A 13690-nucleotide genomic window follows, 5' to 3' on the forward strand; every position below is an offset into this window, starting at 1 on the left:
ACTCCAAAGGCATGGCATTTAGTAAAGCCTTGAAACCAGCCCTTCCCTCAGCTTATGTTAAGTCTGCCACTTTGATAAGTACAAATACAGCAGTAGTGACTTGCATTGTAAGCTTTATCAGCCAGACCTACCTTCCAGCCATACCCAGCCACCAGCCGGTCAGTCACCCATGGCCAGCCGCACCCAGCCACCAGCCGGTCAGTCACCCACTGCCAGCCATACCCGGTCACCAGCCGGTCAGTCACCCACGGCCAGCCACACCCAGCCACCAGCCGGTCAGTCACCCACGGCCAGTCACACCCAGCCACCGGCCGGTCAGTCACCCATAGCCAGCCATACCCGGTCACCAGCCGGTCAGTCACCCACGGCCAGCCACACCCAGCCACCAGCTGGTCAGTCACCCAGGCCAGCCTTACCCGGCCACCAGCCGGTCAGTCACCCATGGCCAGCCACACCCGGTCACCAGCCGGTCAGTCACCCAGGCCAGCCTTACCCGGCCACCAGCCGGTCAGTCACCCATGGCCAGCCACACCCGGTCACCAGCCGGTCAGTCACCCAGGCCAGCCTTACCCGGCCACCAGCCGGTCAGTCACCCAGGCCAGCCGTACCCGGCCACCAGCCGGTCAGTCACCCACGGCCAGCCACACCCGGTCACCAGCCGGTCAGTCACCCAGGCCAGCCACACCCGGCCACCAGCTGGTCAGTCACCCACGGCCAGCCTTACCCGGCCACCAGCCGGTCAGTCACCCACGGCCAGCCTTACCCAGCCACCAGTCCTCCGGCACACCCAGTGACCAGCCCACCAACCTGACCTCGGCACCTGTTCTTCTGATTTAATATTTAATTTGATATCTTTGAGTGCGAAACCATTCTGGATGTTACAAACGTGCCTATGACTGAGAACTGAGCCACCTCACATGGCAGACTGCCTGATCATTGATCACAGGATCTTATAGTACCCAAGGAGGCCATTCAGCCTATCGTGCCTGTGCCAGTTCTTTGACAGAGCTATCCACCATCCTACTCCCTGATTTTCCCCATAACCCTATAAATTTCTTTTGGAGTATTTATCCAATTCCATTTTGAAAGTTACTTTTGAATTGCTTCCATCACCCTTCCTAGCTCTGAATCGTTTTAATATACAAAGAATTCTTAGTTTTACCCTTGTATGAACTTGCAACTTGGCCCTGTTACTGGGATGTTTAAAGTTGCATTGTTGACAGTTTCTTTGTCTTAGTTTGACAGCTCATTGGTACAGCTTACCTTGTGTTTGGGAGGGCTGTATTTTAATGGCAAATTACTTTTAGCAATGCAGCTAGCTGTGCGAAAGGATCAATTGGTTTCTGAGTTATAAATAACATACATGCATCTTGATTATGACACTAATCTAATTAAGCTAGATAAAAGCAAAATACTGTGGATGCTGGAAATCAGCTATGAAGAAGGGTCATATGGACTCTGTTTCTCTCTCCACAGATGCTGCTTGACCTGTTGATTAAGTTAGATCCTGTTTGGGTAAATTTTGTTGCCAAAGTTCTTCACATTGCTCTTTTTGTCCCTGGTCTGTGACTGATAAAATTAATTCAAGTTTCACTGTTTCTGCTGTAAAGAAATAGATATAGTTTAAGGAAGCTATATTGGTATTTGTAGGCGCTAGGAATGAGTTTTAGCTTTAATGTTTAAGTTTGATTTGTATTTCTGTATCTGTGTATTAAGAAAAGGTCAAATTGAGTTTCAGTTTCACTTCTAAAAGGTGCTTGCATTTCTAATGAGCCCTTCACTGTTGCAGCTAAGGTGAACAAACAAGGGTGGAAGAATTGGGCTGTTGCCTAGCAACAGGGGCCCAGAGAGGCAGGACCCTCCCACAGACACAGAAGACAAACAGCAGTTTGTTCTGGAAGCTGTTGGAGTTCAGTTGGTTTTGAAAACAGCTGCCAAAGAAGCAGACTAGAAGGGGCAGATAGCCAGCTCCAAGCAAAAGAAAACACCTGAAAAATCCAAGGGAGTCGAACAGGGGAAATTCCCAAGGAGACCTTCAAGTCAAAGGAAGGACAGGAACCTGGAAAAGGTCCTGTTAATGAAGTTAAGAGTGAGGGGCAGAGAGAAAGGCGCCAAGCCACAGATTTAAAGAGACAAAAGCTGCTGAAAGCAGATTTAAAGTAAGAACAGTTTGCAAGAGGCAAGAAGGTCCAAAGAGACAACTGAAGGTCTGTAACTCTTTGCTATGGGCATGTGAGACTGCACGGAAGGAAGCTTGAATGCATGCGGTGCCCCAGGGGACAGGAACATCAGAAGGAGAGTTCAACCCTTGTGAAAGGCATCTGAGAAAAAGCATTGATTTGGGAGAAGAGACCAAGGCAAGTTCTTGGGGAGTGGAAATTGGAAACCCTCATGCGAAAGATGGAGTTCAGTGAAACAGATTGGGGTGGGGGGCGTTGAGGAGAGACCCATAGCATCTAGTTTAGGTGGCATCTGTCACTTGGTTTCAGACTGTGGTGTGTCTGACCACGGGTTGCCTATTGGTTTACATGGACTGTGTATTTATTGTGAACTCTGAAGTATAAGATAGCTTTTGTAACTTGTGTTATCCTTACAAATCTGTATATATCTGTAAAAGGTATAGGTGTGGGTGAAGGAATATTGTAATATAGTTCATCTTTTCTTGTTGAATGTTTTATTCCTTTGTTAAAAACTCATCAGCTGATGCCGGTGACTCTGTTCAGTAGCCACTCTCCACATGTCTAAACAAGCAAATTATAAGTTAGGATCTATCCAGCTGGGTTCCACTCTGGGATCAGGCTTGTCCAGGGGTAACCTCAGTTCAGATCGTAACAAAGTGGGGGCTCTTTCGGGATTCAAAACATAAACAGTGGGTGAGTGGACATATAGTAATAATTGGTCTGGGACTGGAAATCCTTGTACATTGGTGGAATAAGTGCATCTTTTTAACAAGTACATGGAGGTAAAATGGTACTGGAGATAGGAATTGGAGTTGCTGTGAGGTATGATACAGATGGAAAATGTAACCCTGACTGGTTTACAGAAAGTAACCTAGAGTAAGCTGATGGAATTGGTGGATAACTTGAAGTTAAAATTACCCAAAGCGGCAAGGAAAATAGACACAATTGAGACAATAGTACAGCATTTAAAACTGGAAGGAATATTAGAGAGACCATGTTCTCCAGGGAGAGAGCCACAGTTAGAGGTAGTAAGTCTTCGTTACAAATGAAAAGAATTGAATTGGAGGCAAAGGCAACAGAAGGAGAAGTGGAGTTGGAAAAGAAAAAGGGCAGAAAAGGAAGAGAGAGTATTTCAAAGAGAAATGGAAATGTGAAAACTTGACTTCAAGGGAGAAGTTAACAATGGAGGAAAGAGAGAAGGAACGTGAAAGAGAATACCAGCTTAAAAAGCTGGACCTTAAAAAAGAGATCTCAGATGCTGAGGAATGTTCTGATGAAGAAACCGGCAACCTAAAACCTCGTGATGAGATGTTTAAGTTTGTGCAAGCTCTTCCAAAATTTGAGGAAAGGGATGTAGAAGCTTCCTTTATTTAGTTTGAATAACTATCTAGGTAAATGAACTGGCCAAATGAAACCTGGATATTATTATTGCAGAGTAAGTTGTTAGGTAGAGTCATGAGGTTTATGCATCACTTTCAAAAGAGGTATCTGTTGATTGTGGTGCAGTGAAAAACGATATTCTGAGTGCGTATGAGTTAGTCTCAGATGCATACTGGCAGAAATTTTGGAATATAAGGGTCAGACCTATATTGAGTTTGCGAGGGTAAAACAAAGTAATTTTGACCAATGGATACAGGCATTAAAGGTAGAGGGGACATATGAAGCTCTCAGGGAAATAATTCTCTTGGAAGAATTTAAAGATTTACTTCCTCTTGTAGTTAGAACCCATGTTGAAGATCAGAAGGTTAAAAAAGCTAGACAGGCAACAGGTATGGCTGACAATTATGAACTGGTCAATAAATCTAAACTCTTTTTCCGTCATCCCCATAAATCTGAGAAGGACAGAAGATGGGAAGATGAAAGGAAGGTAAGTAGCCAGAGAAGAGAAGGGACAGTTGAGAATTCTCAGGAAATTTCTCCTCAGACCAGAAAGGAAGGTACTGAGGCTTTCGAATGTCACTTCCACCTTAAGTATTTTCATTGTAACAAGGTGGGACATGTTAGGGAAGACTGCTGGAAATTAAATGGTAGATGTATTACAGTAGTAGGAATGCCAAAGGAATCCTCAGGAAAGGTTACATCAGAAAAGGAAATGTTTGTTAAAACTGTAGCAGTAGTACAGGTGAAAAGTGTTCCCTCAGAACATACAGGAAAGGGGGATATAGTTCAACGTAGTCCAGAGAATTCTTCTTTGATTACTGGTGAAGGAAGTCACCACAGAGGGTCTGAATGTTTTGTCTCAAAGGGAGAAATGTTTCCTTAGTCACCCAACAAAATAAGTAAACAGATTAACATTTTGAGAGATACAGGGGCAGATCAATCATTGATGGTGGCTGATGATACAATATGTGTTCCAGCTAGTTTTATGAAAGAAAAAGTATTGATAAGGGATATTAATGGAATTTATGAGCCTGTTTCTTTATGTGAAGTTAACTTACAAATCACTTTGTAAATGAAATTGTTAGGGTGGGAGTTATTCCTAAATCACCCATTGAAGGGGTGGATTTTATTCTGGGTAATGATTTGGCTAGTATTACAGCAGGTGGTTGATCATGTTGATCTTAACCAACTTCAGAAAATTACTGTGGCCAAAAATGAGATGCTTGTTGACAATAACAAGCAACTGAAGGAAAACCTAATCAATGTAGAAAACCAATTTTCATGTATGAAAGAAGATAATTGGTGAGAACAACTGAGAAGCAGTCACAGAAAGTAAAGCACTGGGATCAGACTTGTGCAGGGGTAACCTCAGCTGGGATCATAACACTGCTCAGATGTCAAAAGATTTAACAAAGTTCTGCTGGTGTTCTTTTCAATCAGCAATGCAGCTAAATGGGTCTGTTTAATGTTAAATTTCTCCATGTTTGATTCAACTAAGTCTTTGGGACTGAGCTGCAATGTATTAAATCAGAAATTAAAACAGAAAAAGCTGGGAAAACTCAGTAGGTCTGACAGCATCTGTGGAGAGAGAAACAGAGCCAATGTTTCGAGTCTGTATGATCCTTATGTTAAGTGGCTGAGTACATTCGGGAATGAGATTGGTAGATTTTTGGGCAGTAAAGAATAAAGGGCAAAGGGAAGTGGTGTTAATGTAGACTTCAGCCATGATCTCAATGAATGGCAAAGCTTTCTCGAGTGGTCATATGGACTTCTCCTAGCTCTTATTTACTGCATTAAAAAATCTCGCAGCTAAGAAAACAGCTGCAATTCAACATCTTTCTAAACAATCTGAAGTCACCAACTCAACACTTTCCTTGAGTTTGATTCCAAATCAAGCCTTACCTGGTCAGCTATTCCAACAGGTGCATCAATGAAATCAATTGCTGCATGACTGTAAAAGCTCTGACCATTAGATATGGAGGACTGTACATGGACATGGCCATCAATGCAGCACTCAATAAACTCCATATTATTCTCAGTCAGGGTTCCTGTTTTATCTGTGAAAACATATTCAACCTATAACAGAAACGTAAAATAATTATCAGCAAAATTATTCACAGGATTAGAACTAGCAAAACAATTTAGCATGAACCAATTAATACAGCAAGTACTTCTTAGTTCCCCACAAACAGGGCTAGTGGATCCTGTCAGCACAGAAGGTGAGTGGATCACAGTGTCATGTTATACCTCAGGAAGCCAGTATCCAACTCTGAAACTCAGCGGCCCTAAGCGGGAGGTCACTGTGCTGTCCTGACTCGAGCTCAGGCTGATACGGTCACCCATCCCAAGTGTCGGGTTACCGGGCAGCTTGTTAAAAAATCACACGAAGGCCTCACCAGCAATTCTAAAGCAGACCACTGGAGTCCGCCACTAAACAGGTTTAAAAAATTCTTCAATGGAGAGCAGGACAGACCCTTCCCTCACACAGTCCCCCCACCCCAAATCGCCTCACACTGACCCCCCCCCACCGCAAATCGCCTCACACTGACCCCCCCCACCCCAAATCGCCTCGCACTGACCCCCCCCTCACCCCAATCGCCACACAGCACAGAGCCCCCCCACCCCAATCACCTCACACTGACCCCCCCACCGCAAATCGCCTCACACTGACCCCCCCCACCGCAAATCGCCTCGCACTGACCCCCCCCACCGCAAATCGCCTCGCACTGACCCCCCCCACCGCAAATCGCCTCGCACTGACCCCCCCCACCGCAAATCGCCTCGCACTGACCACCCCCACCGCAAATCGCCTCGCACTGACCCCCCCCACCGCAAATCGCCTCGCACTGACCCCCCCCTCACCCCAATCACCTCACAGAACAGAGCCCCCACATCACCCCTCTCACAGCACAGACCCCCCCCATCACCTCACAGCACAGACCCCCCCCCATCACCCCTCTCACAGCACAGACCCCCCCCATCACCTCACAGCACAGACCCCCCCCCATCACCTCACAGCACAGACCCCCCCCCATCACCCCTCTCACAGCACAGACCCCCCCCCATCACCTCACAGCACAGACCCCCCCCCATCACCTCACAGCACAGACCCCCCCCCATCACCTCACAGCACAGACCCCCCCCCATCACCTCACAGCACAGACCCCCCCCCATCACCCCTCTCACAGCACAGACCCCCCCCCCATCACCTCACAGCACAGACCCCCCCCCATCACCTCACAGCACAGACCCCCCCCATCACCTCACAGCACAGACCCCCCCCCATCACCCCTCTCACAGCACAGACCCCCCCCCATCACCCCTCTCACAGCACAGACCCCCCCCATCACCTCACAGCACAGACCCCCCCCCATCACCCTCTCACAGCACAGACCCCCCCCCATCACCTCACAGCACAGACCCCCCCCCCATCACCTCACAGCACAGACCCCCCCCATCACCCCTCTCACAGCACAGACCCCCCCCCATCACCCCTCTCACAGCACAGACCCCCCCCCATCACCTCACAGCACAGACCCCCCCCATCACCTCACAGCACAGACCCCCCCCCATCACCTCACAGCACAGACCCCCCCCCATCACCCCTCTCACAGCACAGACCCCCCCCCATCACCTCACAGCACAGACCCCCCCCCATCACCCCTCTCACAGCACAGACCCCCCCCCATCACCCCTCTCACAGCACAGACCCCCCCCCATCACCTCACAGCACAGACCCCCCCCCATCACCTCAAAGCACAGACCCCCCCCCATCACCTCACAGCACAGACCCCCCCCCATCACCTCACAGCACAGACCCCCCCCCATCACCCCTCTCACAGCACAGACCCCCCCCCATCACCTCACAGCACAGACCCCCCCCCATCACCTCACAGCACAGACCCCCCCCCATCACCCCTCTCACAGCACAGACCCCCCCCCCATCACCCTCTCACAGCACAGACCCCCCCCCATCACCTCACAGCACAGACCCCCCCCCATCACCTCACAGCACAGACCCCCCCCCCATCACCCTCTCACAGCACAGACCCCCCCCCATCACCTCACAGCACAGACCCCCCCCCATCACCTCACAGCACAGACCCCCCCCCATCACCTCACAGCACAGACCCCCCCCCATCACCCCTCTCACAGCACAGACCCCCCCCCATCACCTCACAGCACAGACCCCCCCCCATCACCTCACAGCACAGACCCCCCCCCATCACCTCACAGCACAGACCCCCCCCCATCACCTCACAGCACAGACCCCCCCCCATCACCTCACAGCACAGACCCCCCCCCATCACCTCACAGCACAGACCCCCCCCCCCATCACCTCACAGCACAGACCCCCCCCCATCACCTCACAGCACAGACCCCCCCCCATCACCCCTCTCACAGCACAGACCCCCCCCCATCACCTCACAGCACAGACCCCCCCCATCACCTCACAGCACAGACCCCCCCCCATCACCTCACAGCACAGACCCCCCCCCATCACCTCACAGCACAGACCCCCCCCCATCACCCTCTCACAGCACAGACCCCCCCCCATCACCCTCTCACAGCACAGACCCCCCCCCCATCACCCCTCTCACAGCACAGACCCCCCCCCCATCACCTCACAGCACAGACCCCCCCCCATCACCTCACAGCACAGACCCCCCCCCATCACCTCACAGCACAGACCCCCCCCCATCACCTCACAGCACAGACCCCCCCCCATCACCCCTCTCACAGCACAGACCCCCCCCCATCACCCCTCTCACAGCACAGACCCCCCCCATCACGTCACAGCACAGACCCCCCCCCATCACCTCACAGCACAGACCCCCCCCATCACGTCACAGCACAGACCCCCCCCCATCACCTCACAGCACAGACCCCCCCCCATCACCCCTCTCACAGCACAGACCCCCCCCCATCACCCCTCTCACAGCACAGACCCCCCCCCATCACCTCACAGCACAGACCCCCCCCATCACCTCACAGCACAGACCCCCCCCCATCACCCCTCTCACAGCACAGACCCCCCCCCATCACCTCACAGCACAGACCCCCACCCATCACCTCACAGCACAGACCCCCCCCCATCACCTCACAGCACAGACCCCCCCCCCATCACCTCACAGCACAGACCCCCCCCCATCACCTCACAGCACAGACCCCCCCCCCATCACCTCACAGCACAGACCCCCCCCATCACCTCACAGCACAGACCCCCCCCCATCACCTCACAGCACAGACCCCCCCCCATCACCCCTCTCACAGCACAGACCCCCCCCCATCACCTCACAGCACAGACCCCCCCCCATCACCCCTCTCACAGCACAGACCCCCCCCATCACCTCACAGCACAGACCCCCCCCCCATCACCTCACAGCACAGACCCCCCCCCATCACCCCTCTCACAGCACAGACCCCCCCCCATCACCTCACAGCACAGACCCCCCCCCCATCACCTCACAGCACAGACCCCCCCCCATCACCCCTCTCACAGCACAGACCCCCCCCCATCACCTCACAGCACAGACCCCCCCCCATCACCCCTCTCACAGCACAGACCCCCCCCCATCACCTCACAGCACAGACCCCCCCCATCACCCCTCTCACAGCACAGACCCCCCCCCATCACCTCACAGCACAGACCCCCCCCCATCACCTCACAGCACAGACCCCCCCCCATCACCCCTCTCACAGCACAGACCCCCCCCCATCACCTCACAGCACAGACCCCCCCCCATCACCTCACAGCACAGACCCCCCCCCATCACCTCACAGCACAGACCCCCCCCCATCACCTCACAGCACAGACCCCCCCCCATCACCCTCACAGCACAGACCCCCCCCATCACCTCACAGCACAGACCCCCCCCCATCACCCTCTCACAGCACAGACCCCCCCCCATCACCTCACAGCACAGACCCCCCCCCATCACCTCACAGCACAGACCCCCCCCCATCACCTCACAGCACAGACCCCCCCCCATCACCTCACAGCACAGACCCCCCCCCATCACCCCTCTCACAGCACAGACCCCCCCCCATCACCTCACAGCACAGACCCCCCCCCATCACCTCACAGCACAGACCCCCCCCCATCACCTCACAGCACAGACCCCCCCCCATCACCTCACAGCACAGACCCCCCCCCATCACCTCACAGCACAGACCCCCCCCCATCACCTCACAGCACAGACCCCCCCCCATCACCTCACAGCACAGACCCCCCCCCATCACCTCACAGCACAGACCCCCCCCCATCACCTCACAGCACAGACCCCCCCCCATCACCTCACAGCACAGACCCCCCCCCATCACCTCACAGCACAGACCCCCCCCCATCACCTCACAGCACAGACCCCCCCCCATCACCCCTCTCACAGCACAGACCCCCCCCCATCACCCCTCTCACAGCACAGACCCCCCCCCATCACCTCACAGCACAGACCCCCCCCCATCACCTCACAGCACAGACCCCCCCCCATCACCTCACAGCACAGACCCCCCCCCATCACCTCACAGCACAGACCCCCCCCCATCACCTCACAGCACAGACCCCCCCCCATCACCTCACAGCACAGACCCCCCCCCATCACCTCACAGCACAGACCCCCCCCCCATCACCTCACAGCACAGACCCCCCCCCATCACCCCTCTCACAGCACAGACCCCCCCCCATCACCTCACAGCACAGACCCCCCCCCATCACCCCTCTCACAGCACAGACCCCCCCCCCATCACCTCACAGCACAGACCCCCCCCCATCACCTCACAGCACAGACCCCCCCCCATCACCTCACAGCACAGACCCCCCCCCATCACCTCACAGCACAGACCCCCCCCCATCACCCCTCACAGCACAGACCCCCCCCCATCACCTCACAGCACAGACCCCCCCCCATCACCTCACAGCACAGACCCCCCCCCATCACCTCACAGCACAGACCCCCCCCCATCACCTCACAGCACAGACCCCCCCCCATCACCTCACAGCACAGACCCCCCCCCATCACCTCACAGCACAGACCCCCCCCCATCACCTCACAGCACAGACCCCCCCCATCACCTCACGAGCCGACCACCGACCCCCCCCCATCACCTCACAGCACAGACCCCCCCCCATCACCTCACAGCACAGACCCCCCCCCATCACCTCACAGCACAGACCCCCCCCCATCACCTCACAGCACAGACCCCCCCCCATCACCCCTCTCACAGCACAGACCCCCCCCCATCACCCCTCTCACAGCACAGACCCCCCCCCATCACCTCACAGCACAGACCCCCCCCCATCACCTCACAGCACAGACCCCCCCCCATCACCTCACAGCACAGACCCCCCCCCATCACCTCACAGCACAGACCCCCCCCCATCACCTCACAGCACAGACCCCCCCCCATCACCTCACAGCACAGACCCCCCCCCCATCACCTCACAGCACAGACCCCCCCCCATCACCTCACAGCACAGACCCCCCCCCATCACCTCACAGCACAGACCCCCCCCCATCACCTCACAGCACAGACCCCCCCCCATCACCTCACAGCACAGACCCCCCCCCATCACCCTCACAGCACAGACCCCCCCCCATCACCCTCACAGCACAGACCCCCCCCCATCACCTCACAGCACAGACCCCCCCCCATCACCTCACAGCACAGACCCCCCCCCATCACCTCACAGCACAGACCCCCCCCCCCATCACCTCACAGCACAGACCCCCCCCCATCACCCTCACAGCACAGACCCCCCCCCATCACCTCACAGCACAGACCCCCCCCCATCACCTCACAGCACAGACCCCCCCCCATCACCTCACAGCACAGACCCCCCCCCCATCACCCTCACAGCACAGACCCCCCCCCATCACCTCACAGCACAGACCCCCCCCATCACCTCACAGCACAGACCCCCCCCCATCACCTCACAGCACAGACCCCCCCCCATCACCCCTCTCACAGCACAGACCCCCCCCCATCACCTCACAGCACAGACCCCCCCCCATCACCTCACAGCACAGACCCCCCCCCATCACCTCACAGCACAGACCCCCCCCCATCACCTCACAGCACAGACCCCCCCCCATCACCCTCACAGCACAGACCCCCCCCCATCACCTCACAGCACAGACCCCCCCCCATCACCTCTCACAGCACAGACCCCCCCCCATCACCTCACAGCACAGACCCCCCCCCATCACCTCACAGCACAGACCCCCCCCCATCACCTCACAGCACAGACCCCCCCCCATCACCTCACAGCACAGACCCCCCCCATCACCCTCTCACAGCACAGACCCCCCCCCATCACCCTCACAGCACAGACCCCCCCCCATCACCTCACAGCACAGACCCCCCCCCATCACCTCACAGCACAGACCCCCCCCATCACCCTCTCACAGCACAGACCCCCCCCCATCACCTCACAGCACAGACCCCCCCCCATCACCTCACAGCACAGACCCCCCCCCCATCACCTCACAGCACAGACCCCCCCCCATCACCCCTCTCACAGCACAGACCCCCCCCCATCACCTCACAGCACAGACCCCCCCCCATCACCTCACAGCACAGACCCCCCCCCATCACCTCACAGCACAGACCCCCCCCCATCACCTCACAGCACAGACCCCCCCCATCACCCTCACAGCACAGACCCCCCCCCCCATCACCTCACAGCACAGACCCCCCCCCATCACCTCACAGCACAGACCCCCCCCCCATCACCTCACAGCACAGACCCCCCCCCATCACCTCACAGCACAGACCCCCCCCCATCACCTCACAGCACAGACCCCCCCGCCATCACCCCTCCACTGCACAGACCCCCCCCATCACCCCTCTCACAGCACAGAACCCCCCCCCATCACCCCTCTCACAGCACAGACCCCCCCCCATCACCTCAACAGCACAGACCCCCCCCCCATCACCTCACAGCACAGACCCCCCCCCCATCACCTCACAGCACAGACCCCCCCCCCATCACCTCATCGCACAGACCCCACCCCCATCGCACAGACCCCCCCCCATCACCTCACAGCACAGACCCCCCCCCAACACCCTCTCACAGCACAGACCCCCCCCCTCACCTCACAGCACAGACCCCCCCCCATCACCCTCTCACAGCACAGACCCCCCCCCATCACCTCACAGCACAGCCACCCCCCCCATCACCTCACAGCACAGACCCCCCCCCATCACCTCACAGCACAGACCCCCCCCATCACCTCACAGCACAGACCACCCCCCCATCACCTCACAGCACAGACCCCCCCCCATCACCTCACAGCACAGACCCCCCCCCATCAACCTCACAGCACAGACCCCCCCCCATCACCCCTCTCACAGCACGACCCCCCCCCCATCACCTCACAGCACAGACCCCCCCCCATCACCCTCTCACAGCACAGACCCCCCCCCATCACCTCACAGCACAGACCCCCCCCCATCACCTCACAGCACAGACCCCCCCCCATCACCTCACAGCACAGACCCCCCCCCCATCACCCTCACAGCACAGACCCCCCCCCCATCACCCTCACAGCACAGACCCCCCCCCATCACCCTCTCACAGCACAGACCCCCCCCCATCACCTCACAGCACAGACCCCCCCCCATCACCTCACAGCACAGACCCCCCCCCATCACCTCACAGCACAGACCCCCCCCCATCACCTCACAGCACAGACCCCCCCCCATCACCTCACAGCACAGACCCCCCCCCCATCACCTCACAGCACAGACCCCCCCCCATCACCTCACAGCACAGACCCCCCCCCATCACCCTCACAGCACAGACCCCCCCCCCATCACCCTCACAGCACAGACCCCCCCCCATCACCTCACAGCACAGACCCCCCCCCATCACCTCACAGCACAGACCCCCCCCCATCACCCCTCACAGCACAGACCCCCCCCCCATCACCTCACAGCACAGACCCCCCCCCATCACCCCTCTCACAGCACAGACCCCCCCCCATCACCTCACAGCACAGACCCCCCCCATCACCCCTCTCACAGCACAGACCCCCCCCCATCACCTCACAGCACAGACCCCCCCCCATCACCTCACAGCACAGACCCCCCCCCATCACCTCACAGCACAGACCCCCCCCATCACCCTC

General features: G+C 56.6%; 1 protein-coding gene across 5 annotated transcripts in view; it reads right to left on the reverse strand.

Annotated features, from left to right (window-relative positions):
• The window catches only part of atp11a (ATPase phospholipid transporting 11A), a 375081-nt gene that overhangs the window by 212481 nt on the left and 148910 nt on the right, over positions 1 to 13690 (reverse strand). For all 5 annotated transcript variants that reach the window (XM_041199613.1, XM_041199614.1, XM_041199610.1 and 2 more), the window contains one exon: positions 5463 to 5636. In XM_041199613.1, the coding sequence (XP_041055547.1) occupies positions 5463 to 5636 (174 nt within the window). The remainder of the gene's footprint in view (positions 1 to 5462; positions 5637 to 13690) is intronic.

Source organism: Carcharodon carcharias, chromosome 11, assembly GCF_017639515.1.
Source record: "Carcharodon carcharias isolate sCarCar2 chromosome 11, sCarCar2.pri, whole genome shotgun sequence".
Classification (NCBI taxonomy): domain Eukaryota; kingdom Metazoa; phylum Chordata; class Chondrichthyes; order Lamniformes; family Lamnidae; genus Carcharodon; species Carcharodon carcharias.